We start from the raw sequence: 18,129 nt of genomic DNA, 5'->3' as shown, positions 1-18,129 counted from the left end.
CTGCAAGATGGTTCTCAACCGAGTGCAAGAAAGTGCTCATCTGATCTGTTGCTCACCACTTATACTTATTTTATTTTTTTTTTTACTTAAAAAAAACCCCACCATGTCCCTTCAGGGGCTCCGTAAATATAAAATAAAAGAGACAATTAAATAAAATCCTCCTGAGAAAATGTGTTTTTATGTAAATCTGAAGTGCTTAAAGACAGTGAACAATCTAGTCGTTCAAAGAGTGGCTCAAGGAATTTACTGTTTGCAAATATATATTTTAAATCAACATTTATAAAAGAAATAAAATTTGGCAATTTTTAGTTTCATGAATATAATATTTAGCTAGTAATATAATTAGGGTAATTATATAAGATTCAATCTGCTGAACAAGTGGGTTATTGTTGGTGCTTCAGCTACAATACAGATGGACAGACAGGTGGGCAAACAGACTGTAACCCATCAATCGAAAGGAACACGCACTGGACCCCCCACTAACCAAAAGAATTTTGTATAAATGTAAATTACATATATGTTTACATAATAAACCTCCCTGAAATGAGTTTTTGCAACTTGGGACGTCTGTAAGGTGCTCAGTGTGTTACTTCCCCATGTAGTGAACACGTATTTCGAGACTTTTTACGACAGCTACGTTTGTTTACGGCAGCGTCACGTTTCCGGCATCGGTGGCCATGTGTTTGCAGCAGCGTGTACACTGAAGGCAGCAGGTCGATCGCAAGCAGCAACTGTTTTAAACTTCTAATCAGGTTTGTTCGATTGTTTGTGGTTTTATTTTTAAAAGTGGTTTTCTTTGCAAAATTCTGTGCGCTGTAAGTTTTGAAAAGATACAATGCAATCGTGTAGCTGTTAAAAAATGCTGTTGCTTTTAGCACTTTTAAAGCTTTTTTGAGCTAATATACTTTCTTAGTTATTTATTTTTAAATACGTTATTGGTTACTTTAAACTTAGATATTCACCAAAGGTGGTTGTTTTCGTGCAGAATAGATTCGGCTGTTAAAGTGTAACTAAACAAGGACAGGGAAAGTAAAGAGAATGTTAAGACTACACTATTAAGTAACGCTGTAAGAACATCAAAATTAAAGTCTTTATGGGTGTCGTTCTGTATTGTCACAATAACCATGAATGAACTGTTTTGCAACCTTTCAGTGTTTCTTTAACGCCACATTGTTAAATCCCAATATTCGTTATTTATTTTGGGTTCGACCCCCAGGTGGGGCGGTCCGGGTCCTTTCTGTGTGGAGTTTGCAGGTTTTCCACGTGTCTGTGTGGGTTTCCTCTGGGTGCTCCGGTTTCCTCCCACAGTCCAAAAACATGCAAGTGAGGTGAATTGGAGATACAAAATTGTCCATGACTGTGTTCGATATAACCTTGTGAACTGATGAATCTTGAGTAACTACCGTTCCTGTCATGAATGTAACCAAAGTGTAAAACATGATGTTAAAATCCTATTAAATAAATAAATTATGTTAAATACAAGTACATTTTGCTTTTTAAGTGTTAATAATTCAAAATATGCTTCAAAGTAAATTTGATTACATAAATAAAAAAACAGGTAATGAAATAAACGTTCAGAGAACATGTATCATGTTATTACCCACCTTTAATCACCATACTTATATCAATACTTTACTTATGTCATACACTTATGTAATTTAACTTTCATTCTTATACATATCTGCTCAATTATGTACCCCAATATTAATAATCAATTAGCATATAATCAGTTATATAGTTATAGTTTTTTATTTAACACATTGTTATTGTTATTATAATGCATACCTAGTTAATCCCTTTCTTATGCTTATTATTATTACTATTATGTATATTGTACTCTGTATATAGATGTAATGCCATATGTAAATAGCTATAGTCATAATTATTATATTAATCATAGTTATATACGTTAATTGATATGTTTTCTTGCACAATGCACTTGTGGTAGATGCTAACTGCATTTTGTTGCCTTATACTTGTACTGAGCAATGACAAAGTTGTATCTATCTAAACTTGAAGTCCAACTCCTTAATAAAAGCGTTGTGTTATCTAATAGCATTACAAGCTTTAAATGATCTGGTTACATTTTATTTTAAAACTATTTTATAGCTTTTGACTTATCTGAGATCTAAATCTTAAGAAAAACAGCCAAACTGGTCATACTAGCTGAAAAATATAACAGTTCTCACATGCACATTGAAAAGCTGTTTCCAAAATGTGGCCCAACAATTTATAACGGCACCAAATAGATGGTACGGTTGTCAGAATGTACAGTGGTACCTTGTTACTTGACATCCCCTAAACTCAAATTCTTTGAAACTCGACTCCCTTTGTGGAGAAATTTGTACCTTAAACTCAACGTGTTCAGCCTTTTTAAAATTACATCTAATTTCAAATTAGTAATGAACAGCCACTTTGTTCAGTGCTTGGCTGGAGCGGTGCAGTAAGACGTCATCGAAGTGTGCATATGAAACGAATCTGCGTTTGTGTGGAATAACCGTCAAATCTAGTCTGCAAGCGTCCATATGTGTCTGTGCTTAGCTGGATTGTCCTCCTGTTTTACTTTTAAATTTGTATTATAGCTCAGGGTTCTGAGAAATTGTAAGGATCAGCTTTTTTCAAGAGTCTAAAACGCTTATTGTTTGAAAAAAACGTAATGTGACTTAAAATATTAAAAGAACGACATAGGAAAACTAAACTTCTCTTAATTATTATTATTATTATTCATAAGTTCTCTCCACGAATGAAATTCATCACTCGTTTTAGTACAATAAGTCAAGTTAAGCTTTGTGCCGTATTCTGTTCAGTAAAGGCACATTCTCGTGTTATTTTACATTAGCCTACAATACAGTATATGCAGTTTTACAGGACCATGGAACGCATTAACTGGTTTCCCATACATTTTTAAGGTGAAAGAATACCTTGAAACTTGTAAACTCAACGCCACTGGGTAAAGATCTTAAACTTTTCTCCACACGAAAACAGACACCGTGTTATGTTGTAAATGTAACAGATCTGCAATATTGTGAATAAATAGATGTTACGTGATGTTGATGCCAACCAATCTAAATACAGCCTTATATAGAGGTTGATGAATAACATTCTTGTAAACTAATGTAGAGATATTTTTCTATGAGCCAAAAAACTCACATTTAAAATTATTTTTATAATATTAGTGCACTGTCCCCAAGTGTCGTCTTGGACCCTCTGTTACAAGTACAGATGTGTACTGAATGCTGGAATGCCATTAAACTGTTTTAAATCATGTCTTATTAAGCTTAAGTTATTAAGCAGAGTTGTCTTCTACATTTTGACTCTAACAGTCACTTTTCTGTAATGGTTCACAAGGTTTTGGAATGTGTCTGTGGTCATTTGTGCTCATTTAGTCAAAGCTGTCAATTGGGTTGAGATCCAGGACCAAGAAAAAATTAAGGACAGTGGTAGCTTATTGGTTAATATTCAATCTGACACCGTTATTAAGTGTTTGATCAAGGGTTATTAAGTGTTTGATCAAGAAGCAAACTTTGAATTGTAGTAGCCAATCCTGAAGGCAGCGCTCAAAGTTATGATAGATAAACAGTATTACCAGAAGAAACCGTCTGACAAGTGCACCTCTAGATGTTTACACACTATGCAGGGTATTAGATACCTTATTAGGTGCAGCCAGGAAATCAAAAAAGTGTTTAAGTTGGATTTAAAAAAAAAACGGATTAATTTTAGATTGCACTGCAGCATTAGAACTCTCTAATGACATTAGAAATCTCTGAGACATGAGCAAGGATACTTTTAATTAAAACACCTCTAAGAGAACTGAGAAAAGGGTCTTAGTCTATCTTTTTTTTATGTTCACTTTCAAGATGTTTGTTAAATTTGAAAAGGTTTCACTTGTGTATTAGGTTAAACCTATCCAGTTTTTGGGGTGGATTTTAGACAGAGGATGGGTGTGGCCATGGTCAATTTTAGCGTTGTTCAAAGACAGCTTTTGATTTGACAATTTGCAAGTCTCAGTGTTATGAATTATTATTGCTTCCGATGATAAATATTTTGCTTTCTCGCTGTTTATGTCACAGATCTGTTGCTCGAACATGTCTTTCCGTGGAGGTGGTGGAAGAGGAGGACGTGGAGGAGGTGGTGGATTCGGCAGAGGAGGGGGTGGATTCGGCCGAGGAGGGGGTGGATTCGGTAGAGGCGGTGGAGGTAGGGGAGGTTTTGGAGGACGAGGAGGTGGCAGAGGAGGTTTTAACAGACAGCAGGACTTTGGGCCTCCAGAATATGTTGTCGGTAAGAGATGAACACTTGAATACAGATCTGCTGATTGTCGGGTGTCAAATGTGTTCAGTTGCAGTGTTATACTTTAATAGCAAAATGTGTGCAGTGATTAGGGGTGGGCGATATGGCCCTAAAATAATATCACGATATTTCAGGTTATTTTTGCCATAACGATACTTTTGGCGAAATAACAAAACACCGAGGTCAGTAATTGTAGAACTACAAAGTGCTTCTATATGGTAAGTGGAGCTGATAAAATGGACAGTGAGTGTAGAAACAAGAAGCTGGTTTTAATGTTATGCCTGATCATGTATATATATTCTTTGGATGAATTTAACACATTTAAAATAGGACAGAAAAGCCGCTCAGGTGGCGCAGCGGTAAAAAGAAACGCGCTGCAACCAGGGCTGGATTCTGAGAAGCGTCGTATCGAATCCAGCCTTGCTTTACCGGTTCGAAGCTGAGTGGCTATATGAGCAACGATTGGCCGGTTGCTCATGTGGGGGGTGGGACAAAGAACCGGATGTGGGTCTCTCTCTGTCAGAATGCGATTGAGTTCTCTGCCGGCTGATTGGAGGCGCTTGCACAGAGATGGGAGGGGGTGCCCTTAGGGTGTGTCTCTCCGCATGCAACGCTAGGTGGCGCCAAACTCGTCAATGTGTGGGTGGCAAAGATGCATCTGGCTGCTGCTCGTGTTTCGGAGGGGATACGGGTTAGCTTCAATCACCTCCGTCAGGGCAGGGTTCGGCATAGACAGAGAGGAAGCACGATGCTAATTGAACAATTGGATGCGCTAAAAGGGGAGAAAAAGGGGTAAAAAAAAAAAAAAAAAAAAAATGAAAATAAAAAAAAAAATAGGACAGAAAATGGGTGCAAGTCATGTCTTTCATACTTGCTTTTTTTTAACAATAAAATATAAAGATTAAGTGAAATGACAAGTCATTGTTTGATTAATGCTCTTGACTAAAATAAATGTTTAAAAAGAGCCACCTAGGGAGAATCCTGTGCACTAATCAAAGTTGACTGAGCAGCAATTTAACACCTCTTAAGCTTGCACGCACAGCACGAATTGTCTAACTGTTGTGTCATGCAAAATGTGTGCGCATACCAGGTGCACATTAATTTTAGAACTAGTAAAAGTAAAAAAAGCGAAACTGATGTGTGAGCGTTGTACTTGGTCACAGGACAATTGCAAAAACAATTAGGATTGTTTGACCACTATGACATACATGTCCTTAATATGGGGTCTTTATACCCCCATCTGCAGTATAAATCCAGACAGTATAAACCCAAGATATTTCATGGTCGGCTTCATTTTATTTGTTAAAGTACGCCCGTTCCCAGGCCTGCAACACATTCCAAAAAAGTTGGAATGGTTAAGCATTTACCACTTTGTAATGTTGCCGTTCCTTCTCACCACACTTAAAAGACATTTTTGTCAACCAGGATACCAAGCAATAAAGGTTATAAAGGTGTTAATTAGTCCTATTGTTTGGCAAACATGTTCTAAGGTGTGCCACAGTACGGTGTTGTTACATTTTCTGTATTAAAAATCTCCACACATTCTCTATTGGGGACTGGTCAGCTCTGTGGCAGGCCAGTCCAGTACCCGTACCCGTACCCTCTTCCTCCACAGCCATGCCTTTGTAATGTGTGCAGCATGTGGTTTTGCATTATCTTGTTGAAAAATGCATGGACGTCCCTCGGAGAAGATGTCTTCTTGAAGGCAGCATATTTTGCTCTAAATTCTTAACATACTTTTCTGCATTAATGCTGCCATCACAGAAGTGTAAATTACCTTTGCCATAGGTACTGACACAGCCCCATACAGACCCTGGCTTTTAGACTTGCATTAGGTTAGCTGCTTTCAGCTGTGTGATGTAGGGTTGGGCGTATGACGATATTACCGTATACCGCGGTATTCAAAAATGGTGACGGTATTCAAAAATGGTGACGGTATTTTTTAATTGTGAAGTGCCAAATTTCTGCTTCAGGTTTACCTTGATAACTGAGACTTTAGGACATGCGCGCATCCACAGTGAGGGAGGGGTGGGAGGGGTAGGCGGTTGGAGCTCACTGATTGGCTGTGGGGTGATAACACAGAGAGACGAGTGAAGAGCCACACTGGCTAGCGTTAGCTGTGAGCTAACAAGCAGAAACTGAAAAACGGCTCGTCTTTTAATTTTTCAAAATCAACATTTTTTATCAGTTCAACCGGAAATGAACACAAGCGCGTGCATGCGCGGACATGTACTTATTTACTAAATATATCTTCAGTGTAAATCGAGCACAAGTGTTGAGAAAAAGGAGCAAACAGTAATAATAACGTTACGCCCAATCCAATCCGCTGTTCTGACTCTTGTCTGCCATAGATTTTCCTGCCTATGTAAGAACTATTTTTTCCTAAATAAAAGTGCTATATTAAGAAAAAAGAATGTCTCACCTGTCGGGTAATGTGAATTATAAAATATATTGTCTGGCCCTTTAAGAATGTTATGTGCACTATAGGGCGTAGGAAGCGAGTGTGTAGGGAAGAGATTGGATTTGTACCGTTTCCGTGTTCGTGTTTTGCACTGAGCTTGTGTGACATGTAAAGTAGCGTTCTCGTTAACCACTCAAATGTTTGGACTTTGAATTATTTTAACATTATTTTACATCACCGTCATCGCAACATGAACATTTACATTCATATTTTTTGTTACGGTATAGAACTTAATTCTGGATTACAGGCATAACTAATCGTACACGTTCATACACTTTTAAGAAATATCTGTAACTATAAAGTAAGCAGTTAACTTTTTAAATATATTGAAGTGTTTAGCCTGCTATTATTCTGTTTTGTGTGGGCAGAGAGAGATTACAATGCCAAAATGTTATGTGTTAATGTTTGTGTTAAAGTGTAATTGATACACATGCATTTATACTTATGCGCATTTATTATAGATCAGACAAGATAAGCAATGTTTGACGTTCAGATTGTTAAATCCCCCGCGGTAATACCGTATACCGCGGTATTTCCTGAAGACGGTATGAAAATCGGCAATATCGCCCAACCCTAGTGTGATGGTTCATCCCAGATGCCCCCAAAACCCTGGGCTGTGATTGGTCACCAGTGAGAAAGGAACATTTTTGGTACCCTAAAATTACCCTAGCTACTGAGTTTTAGTAGTCTATTTGGAATTATAGCTGGAGTGTTGGATGCACAGTTACACTGCATTTTTTCAGAAGAGAATGATGACTATTAATTATGTTGCATTTAGGTTCAGTTTTAGTTAGTGCTGGACAATAATTCGATATCGATATATATCGTGCTAGAAAATGTTTTAATAACGGTGATATGATTTTTAAACAAATTCGATCGATATGCATACATCAGTGCGCTTTGCCCGTGTTACTTTTTTGCGGAAGCATTTCTGCTCGCAGGTGTTCCCACAGGGACGCAATTCAACAGCGCACCTCAAGCGAGTAGTTCTCCATCAAAACAGTGCAGTTACACACAACATAAATGTCAACCACCAACACAATTACAGAAAAAGTACTAGTACTGAGTACTAATACCAGTTATTACTACTACTTCTTATTAGTTGTGGCGCGCTACGAATAAAGGCACCAACAGGATATTCGCGTTCCACTGTTGCCAGATTGGGCTGTTTTCCTCCTAATTGGGCGGGTTTTTTTTCAAAAACAATTTAATAGCATTTAAATAACACTTCTATTGAAAAGAGAATATTCAGTTTTAAGAAGCCCCAGCATTGTAGAAGGCTATTACAGGTAAAGTCCATTTTCAATGCTGATTGGCTTAATAATGTTGGTCAGAATGTATCATATTCTTGAAAGAAAATTAAAATTTGTTTTCCATGCATTCACACAAGCATGTTCTGGGGTTCAAATGAGTCATCAGTACACACAAGTTTGCAATCAAACAATCAAATGATCAAGTATTGCAAAGAAATATCTTTGAAATTCTGTTATGGTTATAGGCTATATTTTAGTTTTTCACAGGGAAAATGAGAAAAAATAAAAAGCTTATTATGCTAGGCTTGATGTAATTCTACATGACACTCACTGCCTGTATAGGTAAACGAGTGAGTGACCAAAACACTACTAGATCAACAGCCACTAGCCACATACAAAAATAAGGTATCAGACAGTTTCTGTGCCACCCCTGTGTGAGCAATGGTCTCAGTCTGGCCACCTGTATGAAAACTGTCTGGCTCCGCCACTGTCCACAGTTGAAAAAGAAGCAGACGAAATAGCTGATAAGAGATGAAGGACTAATTCAGTGGTGTATTCAGCTTGTATTTCTTGCCAGAAACCAGAAAAGAGGTTTGCAGGTACCACCATCCAATTTTGGTGTTTTTGGCAGTTTTTCTGACATTTGTATTATTCATGTCGATATCAGAATTATATCGTATCGACCGAGTTATATCGTGATATAAATTTTAGCCATATCGTCCAGCCCTAGTTTTAGTCCGTTTTAAATAAGTTTGAGCTACATTAGTTTGCTTTACCATCTCTGGCATTGAGTCATATGGTGGTAGAGAATAGAATTGCATGAAATTATGCATAGTAGTCCATCAACTGTCTTTTGAGTCGCCTGTATCTGCTGTGCCACTTTGACTCAACGACTTAACACTATTACAAAATTACAAATAAATCCCATAATGCTTAAATATATATTCTCTGCATACACTCCAAATCATGTTCTTGCTGCACACTTTGTAGCAGAATAGAAACATGTTTCTGCTTTGTTTGCAGCCCTGGGAGAGTTCGTCCACCCATGTGAGGACGATATTGTGTGTAAGTGTGTGACTGAAGAGAACAAGGTTCCCTATTTCAACGCTCCTGTGTACTTGGAGAACAAAGAGCAGATTGGTAAAGTGGATGAGATCTTCGGCCAGCTTCGAGGCTTTGTATCCTTTTTATGATTATAGCAATTTTTTAAACTTTAAATTACATGAATTCTTGTGGTATATGTAAGCTCACGTTAATGTATTGATTGCATGGTATTGACTCACTTAACTGTGTTGCCTATTTTTTATGAATTAGAAAAATTACTTATAAATATCTTTAAAATATTGGTTTTATCTCTTGCTGGGGGCAGCATGGTGACTCACCTTAAGAAGGTCCAGGGTTCGATCCCCAGGTGGTCCATGGTCTTTCTCTGTGGTGTTTGCATGTTCTCCCCGTGTCTGCGTGGGTTTCCTCTGGGAGTTCCCGTTTCCTCCCACAGTCCAGACATGCAAGTGAGGTGAATTGGAGATAGAAAATTGTCCATGACTGTGTTTTTTTTTTATATTTCTATTTTATTTTTTCCCCCTTTCTCCCGACTTTTTAGCACGTCCAATTGCCCGATTGGGTCATGCTTCCTCTCCACTAATGCCGACCTCCGCTCTAATTTCAGGAGAACGAAGCTACCCACGCCCCCTCCGACACATGGGCAGCAGCCGTGTGCGTTTCGTCACCCACACTAGGCGAGTGCATATATGCGAATCAGCCTTGTGTACGGAGAGACACACCCTTATTCGCACTCTTTCCCCGCCTCTGTGCAGACGCCATCGATCAGCCAGCAGAGATCCGGCTTAATACCCCACCCCTATATGAACAACAGGCCAATCGTTGTATATGTGGCAGCTCAGCCCAGCCAGATGGCAGAGCTGAGATTCGATACGATGTATTCGAGATCCCAGCTCGGGGGCACTAGCGTGTGTTTTTACCTGACCATGACTGTGTTTGACATTAAACTTGTGAACTGATGAATCTTGTGTAACGAGTAACTGCTGTTCTGTCATGAATGTAATCAATGTGTGTAAAATCCTAATAAATAAATAAATAAATAGATCTCTTGCTGGAAATCAACCATACCATTGGTTAATGGCTCAGGTTGTGCCACTTTATTATCTGATGATTATACAGACTGCAATGTTGGTGTAAAAGCATACTTGAGCTGAGGGAGAATCATGATAAACGCTAATCTGGCTGGCACCGTTTAATGAGGTGGTAAATGATCATTGCACAGTTTGGTGTGTTTATATATAGGTGGTACTTGGAATAAAACCTATATGAACCACATGCTTAGAGCATTTTGATGTTTTAATAGATCATTCATTGTTTCTTATTGTTCCTTAACAATTGCTGCAGTACTTTTCAGTTAAATTGTCAGATAACATGAAGGCGTCGTCATTCAAGAAATTACAGAAGGTAGGAGCCTTATTCAGAAATGTTTATGCACATTTGTCTGCTTTGCCCAATGTTCATTCTTGTAATGTACAATTATGTTTAAGTCAGAGCAACGTGAGGTCAATTGCAAAAGTTTATTGGGGTGGGGGTGGAATGATGGCTTGATGTGTAACTTGGTTGCTTCACAGCCGGAAGGTCCTGGGGTTGATTCTTAAGTGGAGCGGTCCGGGTCCTTTCTGTGTGGAATTTGCATGTTCTCTCCATGTCTCTGTGTGTGTTCTCTGGGCGCTCCGGTTTCCTCCCACAATCCGAAGGCATGTAAGTTAGGGTAATAAATAAACAGTTTATTTTTTTCAATTCAGGGTACAAGTCCCTTTTAATGTAGTGTTTAGCAGAAACCCCCGATAATATGTCTACTCCATGCTGCGTCAGACTGGAAGTCCTAAAATGTATTTTATAATTAGTTGTCACAGGCTTAACCTATATATTTCTTGTGTACTTTAGTTCTACATTGACCCAGCAAAGCTGCTGCCTCTCCAGAGGTTCCTCCCGAGACCACCGGGTGAGAAAGGTCCTCCTCGAGGTGGCAGAGGCGGGGGCAGAGGGGGTGGACGAGGAGGTAAGAACACAAGCTGGGTTTTCTTACTTAGACCTCGGAAGGTGAAAGTAGTACAAGTCTGCATTTTGCTTTTTATGTGAGTGTAAAAGTCACATCTTGATGAGCATTGTTACCGTGTGTGCAGGTGGCTTCCGCGGGGGCAGAGGAGGCGGAGGCCGTGGAGGTGGTGGTTTTGGAGGAGGTGGTTTTGGAGGAGGTGGTTTTGGAGGAGGTAGAGGAGGAGGATTCAGAGGTGGACGTGGAGGCGGTGGTGGCCGAGGTTTCAGAGGTGAGGAATGTATTTGTGATTTTGAGTTTTCTAGATGTATTAAATATCAGATTTTACAGTATATGCATGTATACAGTATAAGGCAGGTATAATTATGGTAAAAGAATGAGCTTTGTCCGAGACACATTGTATTCTTACCTTTATGCCTACTAACATATGACACATACTGTAGAAGTGATGTAGGGAAGTATAAATGTAAACCCACAGGGGCAGACAGTGAGCAAAAATTGGGGTAAATTCATCCCTATTTCTAGAAAAGTTGGGACATTTTGTAAAACACAAAAACAATCTGTGATCTTGACTTCAATAAACTGATAAAAATAGAAAAATAATTCCAAAATTTTCTCTGATCAACTTCATTGTATTTTGTAAATATAAACACATTTAGAGTTTGGTCCCTGCAACACAATCCAAAAAAGTTGGGACAGAGGCGTGTTTACCTCTGTGTTCCATCACTTTTTCTATTAGTGATACAGTAATCCCTCCTCGATCGGTGAAAATCCGCGAAGTAAAAACCATGTGTTTATATGGTTATTTTTATAACCCGATTCCATCAGCTTTAGCATCTTGTCATTAAAACCAATGGATTGAGGTAGCACAGCATGCTAACGTCAATATAACATTTCCCTTCATGTAACGATTATGGTTACATTTCCTGACAAGCCCGAACTTGCAAATAAAAACACTCGGTACAAGTTAAAAATCAGTAATATTTTATTTACATTTGAAAAGAACTCCATTCGTGTGTCCGCACCGTCAGCCATGTTTGAACAGCCTCCTTATCGGGAGCGCGCACAGGATGACGTAAAATGTAGAGAGAGAGCTAGCTTTTCGAACACACCCCCCTTGTCTGCAGAACTTTATCAAGTTCTCTCTCCTGTTCGTGTGCACGCTGTCTGTGCACGCCACTACGCATCTTGACCAATCACGTGCGGCTTTAACAGAAAAAAATAAACTAACAAAAAAAAGAAGAAAAAAAAACGAATCCCATCGTTCACTTTAAAGAGCCGGCTCTTAGAGCCGGATCGTTCGCGACCGACCCATCACTAGCAGAAATCCGCGGTTTATATTTAGACATGCTTGCAAATAAAATCCACGATAGAGTGAAGCCGCAAAAGTCGAAGCGCGATATAGCGAGGGATTACTGTACTTTAAAATAATTGGGAATTGTGGACACTAATACCCCTTTTCCACCGACGCGGCACGGAGCCCGTTCCGGTTCCCGAACTTGACTTTGAACCGGTTCCGCGTGTTTCCACCGAAAAAAAGAGGTTCCAGACAGCAAACTAGCGGGCCAATCTGGCACCACAGAATACTTGGTTTTTCTGCGCGAACCGTTACGTAATCGGTGGGCGTGTCATGTTGTACAGCATAGCGACAGCAACAATGGTGTTCGCTGGTGTCTCGTATGGAGCTTAATGCTGCATTTTTATCTTTTAAAGTTCACCTGATATCCCGCTGATATTTTCAAAGCGCCTTTAAAAAGATGAACTGTGTGATATGATGTGGGTAAACTTGACCCGGACAGAACGAACGACGCTTAACGTGAAAAATAAAGTGGAACGTGGCTTATTATACTAAAACAGTGAGCGATGAATTTGGGCAGTACAGAGCACTTATAACCAGTAATAACGGTGAGAAATGTAGTGTTTCTGTGTTGTACTTTTAGTACATTCAGCCACTTTACACTTTATTTTTAACATGAAGCTTTTCGACTTTCCCGAGAAGATTCAGAACCCCGAGTTGCAGAAACACCACACGTGAAGTAAATCCAGTTAAACACAGATACATGTTGTATTTTAGAGTGGATTTGATGGTTATTTCACACAGTTGGATGTTTGTCATGGAACTTTAGTGTTTCACCGCTCAAGCCGAGCGCTGAGCAAATCGGCTATTTGCGCCGAGAGTCGCGGTGAAAGCGAAGCGCAAAATGCTTCTCACGTCAGTGAACTAAAGAAAACAACAACTGCGACAAACACATCTACGTCTTCTTATCACCAATAGATGAACATCTGTAACATCAGCACACATGCTTGCAGATAATCTACACACTCCACCATCATGTTACTCTTAACTTTCGTTAAGTAACGCCCACCATTGATTACGCAGCTTGGTACCCAAAAACTGGTGGAAACGCGGGTCCACCAAGGTTCTAAGAAACCTGAACAGAACCGGTTCAAGAACCAGGGTTCTTTTGGTGGAAAAAGAACCTATAAGTGGTGCAGTTTTGCAAGTGGAATTACCATTTTTGCTTGATATGAGAATTCAGCTGCTCAGCAGTCCGTGGTCGTCATCTTCTAGTTCTACTCGTTATGCTGAGTACCATACATTTTCAGGAAAAGACAAATCTGAGCTGCAGGCTAAGCACATGCATTCTGTTTTGACGAAGTCGTACAGAATGAGGCCTGGCATCGTCTTGCAGGAATAATCATGAACGTTCTGGGAAAAGACATCACCTTGATGACAGCGCGTGTCTCTCAAAAATTCCAATATATTGTCTCAATGGTACAGTGGGGCCAAAAAGTATTTAGTCAGCCACTGATTGTGCAGGTTCTCCTACTTAGAAAGATGAGAGAGAGGTCTGTAATTTTCATCATAGGTACACTTCAACTATGAGAGACAAAATGAGAAAAAAAAATCCAGGAAATCACATTGTAGGATTTTTTAATAATTTATTTGTAAATTATGGTGGAAAATAAGTATTTGGTCAATAACAAAAGTTCAACTCAATACTTTGTAACATAACCTTTGTTGGCAATGACAGAGGTCAAACGTTTCCTGTAAGTCCTCACCAGGTTTGCACACACTGTAGCTGGTATTTTGGCCCATTCCTCCATGCAGATCTCCTCTAGAGCAGTGACGTTTTGGGGCTGTCGCTGGGCAACACGGACTCCACAAATTTTCTATGGGGTTGAGGTCTGGAGACTGGCTAGGCCACTCCAGGACCTTGAAATGCTTTTTACGGAGCCATTCTTTCATTGCCCGAGCGGTGTGTTTGGGATCATTGTCATGCTGGAAGACCCAGCCACGTTCCATCTTCAATGCTCTCACTGATGGAAGGAGGTTTTGGCTTAAAATCTCACGATACATGGCCCCGTTCATTCTTCCCTTAACACGGATCAGTCGTCCTGTCCCCTTTGCAGAAAAACAGCCCCAAAGCATGATGTTTCCACCCCCATGCTTCACAGTAGGTATGGTGTTCTTGGGATGCAACTCAGCATTCTTCTTCCTCCAAACACGACGAGTTGAGTTTTTACCAAAAAGTTCCATTTTGGTTTCATCTGACCACATGATATTCTCCCAATCCTCTTCTGGATCATCCATATGCTCTCTGGCAAACTTCAGACGGGTCTGGACATGTACTGGCTTAAGCAGGGGGACACGCCTGGCACTGCAGGAATTGAGTCCCTCTCTGCGTAGTGTGTTACTGATGGTAGCCTTGTTACTTTGGTCCCAGCTCTCTGCAGGTCATTCATCAGGTCCCTCCGTGTAGTTCTGGGATTTTTGCTCACCGTTCTCATGATCATTTTGACCCCACGTGATGAGATCTTGCGTGGGGCCCCAGATCGAGGGAGATTATCAATGGTCTTGTATGTCTTCCATTTTCTTACAATTGCTCCCACAGTTGATTTATTCACACCAACCTGCTTGCCTATTGTAGATTCACTCGTCCCAGCCTGGTGCAGGTCTACAATTTTCTTCCTTGTGTCCTTCGACAGCTCTTTGGTCTTGGTCATGGTTGAGTTTGGAGTCTGACTGTTTGAGGCTGTGGACAGGTGTCTTTTATACAGATAACGAGGTCAAACAGGTGCCATTAATACAGGTAACGAGTGGAGGACAGAAGAGCTTCTTAAAGAAGAAGTTATAGGTCTGTGAGAGCCAGAAATCTTGCTTGTTTGTGGGTGACCAAATACTTATTTTCCACCATAATTTACAAATAAATTCTTTAAAAATCCTACAATGTGATTTCCTGGATTTTTTTTTTTCTCATTTTGTCTCTCATAGTTGAAGTGTACCTATGATGAAAATTACAGACCTCTCTCATCTTTCTAAGTAGGAGAACTTGCTCAATCAGTGGCTGACTAAATACTTTTTGGCCCCACTGTACCTTTACACATATGCATATGACCCATCCCCATACCATGATCAGTTAGTGGCTTTCGCACCTCACTCATAAGTCTGGATGGTCCTTTTTATCTTTGGCTTAACATCCATTTTGTTACAAAAACAAGCTAAACCCTGGAAAGGACACATTTCCACTGTCTTTTGCTCCATCTGAGATGAACTCAGGCCCAGAGAACTGTAAAGCGTTTCATCATAGAATTGAAGTAGAGATTTCTCTTTGTGTAACAGTTTCAGGTTGCATTTTCTGATGCAGTGGCAGACCTGAGTAAAGTGGCAGTGGTTTTCTCAAGTACTTCAGAGCCTGTATAGGGTTTCTGGGTTGGCACAATAAATGGTGAAAGACACAATTATGTGCAATCTTGCATTGTGAAGTGTTCTTGTTGAATGGATTATCAATTTTCTTCTGAAGGGGTGGCTCAATGAGTAGCAATGTTGCCTCACAGCAAGAAGGTCCTGGGTTCGATCCCCAGGTGGGTTGCTTTGGGTCCTTTCTGTGTGAAGTTTGCATGTTCTCTTCATGTCTGCGTGGGTTTCCTCTGTTTCCTCCCACAGTCCAAAGACATGCAGTCAGGTTAATTGGAGATACAAAATTGTCCATGACTGTGTTTGACTTGTGACCTGATTAATCTTGTGCAACCACTAACTACCTGTCCTGTCATGAATGTAATCAAAGTGTGTAAAACATGACGTAAAAAACTCAATAAATTAATAAATAGATTCTACTCAGCTGCTCAGATGCTGCACCATATATTTTCAGTTGAAGACAGATCTGGACTGCAGGCAGGCCGGTCAAGCACTTGCATTCTGTTTTTACGAAGCTGTACAGGATGAGGCCATGGATGATCAGGATGATTGCACCTTTTGCACCTTACTGATAAGTCTGGGTGGTCCTTTTCATCTTTGACTTGACATCCATTTCTTTTAACAAAAACAAGCTGACCGGTGGACAGAACACATTTCCACTGTTTAGAATTAAAGTAGAGATTTCTTTTTGTGTAACCGTTTCTGGTTGCATTTCTTGATGCAGTGGCAGACTGTAATGTGACTTAGCACAGTAGATGGTGAAAGATACAATTATGTACAATCTTGTATTAAACGTTTTTGTAAAACTAATTAGCGATTAGCTTCTAAAGTCATCCATCATTGCTTGTAAAGATTGATCCTTTGGTGGATTCTCATTTTATACGCAATTATGATTTCCTAGCCTGTAGCCTGGAGTTTTTCCTGTGAAGCTTCTTTCATTGCAAAATTAAGGACACTGTGGTCAGTGAAACACTCAGATCCTTACATAATGTTTTTTTTCCTAGCTCAGCTCTATTCTTTGATAGATTTGATTGTGGATATCCATAGTTCCTTTCACTTCATGGCTTGTTTTTGTCCTTACAAGTGTAAATTGTGGTCTCTTATGGATTAGTTTGTGGGTTAATGGTCTTATTTTGGACTTATTTTTCAAAACTAAATTCAGTCACTTTCAACAGCAACAGGTGGGCTCCAGTTGAGTTTTAGACAGAATTATTAAATAAAGCAATAAGCCATGCGAAGCAGAGTGCCTAAAACGTCTTTCCCCATGATAAAATCATAGCAGTAACGCACAGTCTGGAGTGGCTTATTGCTTTTATAAAACGGCGGTCAACATAAAATATAATTAAATACAACAATGTTCAATTTATAAATGTTTTTATTTACAAACACACTTACAAAAAGCATTCTTCCGCGAAATCAGGTAGTCCGTTAACAGTGTTGGTAGACAACATGAGGGGGAACATAACATTCACAATAAACATTCCTTCACAAACACTATTACACTATTTCTCGGATGAAACACCCGCTTAATGATTAGGATTACTGTTTATATTAATCTGGACATTTCCATGTATAGTACATGACTTAAAATAGCATTCAATTAAGTTTGTACTTTTTCTTCTTCACTTTTTGCTTTCTAGGTGGAAGATGATAGTAAATGGCACTATTCTTGCCTAAGAAGAACCTCTATGGAGATGAAACAAAGAGAAGCAGTTACAGGAGGTTGGACCACTGCACCAACAATTAACTGCCTCCTATACAGCTCAACCTCTTTTTTTATTATTATTTTTAATGTATACTTTTTCAGATGTGTAATCAGTTGATGCTAAACGTTTGCAATTGACCTGAATGTGTGTCTAAATGTCTCCATAATTATGGCTGAGGGACACTGACTTTTAGACATGTTTTCCCTTTGTTGGTTGAATTAGGATCGATGTTACACCAGTGTGCTATGTAAAAACCTTTATAAATGAAATGCACAATGCCCAGGGTTGAGTAGTATGTTCATGTAAACATTTGGCAGATGGAACTGTGTTCAAATCATTAGACATGTCTTCACTCCCTGATGTACAATAGCATGGAAACAGTGCTAATGGTAAATAAATCTATGGTGTTCGTAAACTTTTTGATTTTGTGATGTTAAAAGGTCCATTTTCATGTCTGTTTTTGCATATTACATGCTGCAGTTACATACACCAACTAGGCATAACATTATGACCACTGACAGGTGAAGTGATTAACACCTCTTCATCATGGCACCTGTTAGTGGGTGGGATATGTTTGGCAGCAAGTGAACATTTTATCCTCTAAGTTAATGTGTTCGAAGCAGGAAAAATGGGCAAGCGTAAGGATTTGAGCGAGTTTG

At 39.4% G+C, this 18,129-nt stretch overlaps 1 protein-coding gene across 1 annotated transcript; it reads left to right on the top strand.

Annotated features, from left to right (window-relative positions):
- The first annotated feature begins 675 nt into the window (after nucleotides 1-675).
- gar1 (GAR1 homolog, ribonucleoprotein) lies at nucleotides 676-17,885 on the top strand. Its single transcript, XM_062999868.1, has 7 exons — nucleotides 676-752; nucleotides 4,071-4,281; nucleotides 9,028-9,182; nucleotides 10,411-10,470; nucleotides 10,954-11,068; nucleotides 11,193-11,336; nucleotides 17,405-17,885. The coding sequence occupies exons 2-7, from the start codon at nucleotides 4,086-4,088 to the stop codon at nucleotides 17,413-17,415; spliced, it is 681 nt and encodes a 226-aa protein (XP_062855938.1). The 5' UTR covers nucleotides 676-752; nucleotides 4,071-4,085; the 3' UTR covers nucleotides 17,416-17,885.
- Nucleotides 17,886-18,129: the final 244 nt, after the last annotated feature.

Source organism: Trichomycterus rosablanca, chromosome 8 (assembly GCF_030014385.1).
Source record: "Trichomycterus rosablanca isolate fTriRos1 chromosome 8, fTriRos1.hap1, whole genome shotgun sequence".
NCBI lineage: Eukaryota > Metazoa > Chordata > Actinopteri > Siluriformes > Trichomycteridae > Trichomycterus > Trichomycterus rosablanca.
Note: the sequence above shows the minus strand (reverse complement) of the source record. Positions and strands in the feature narration are given on the sequence as shown.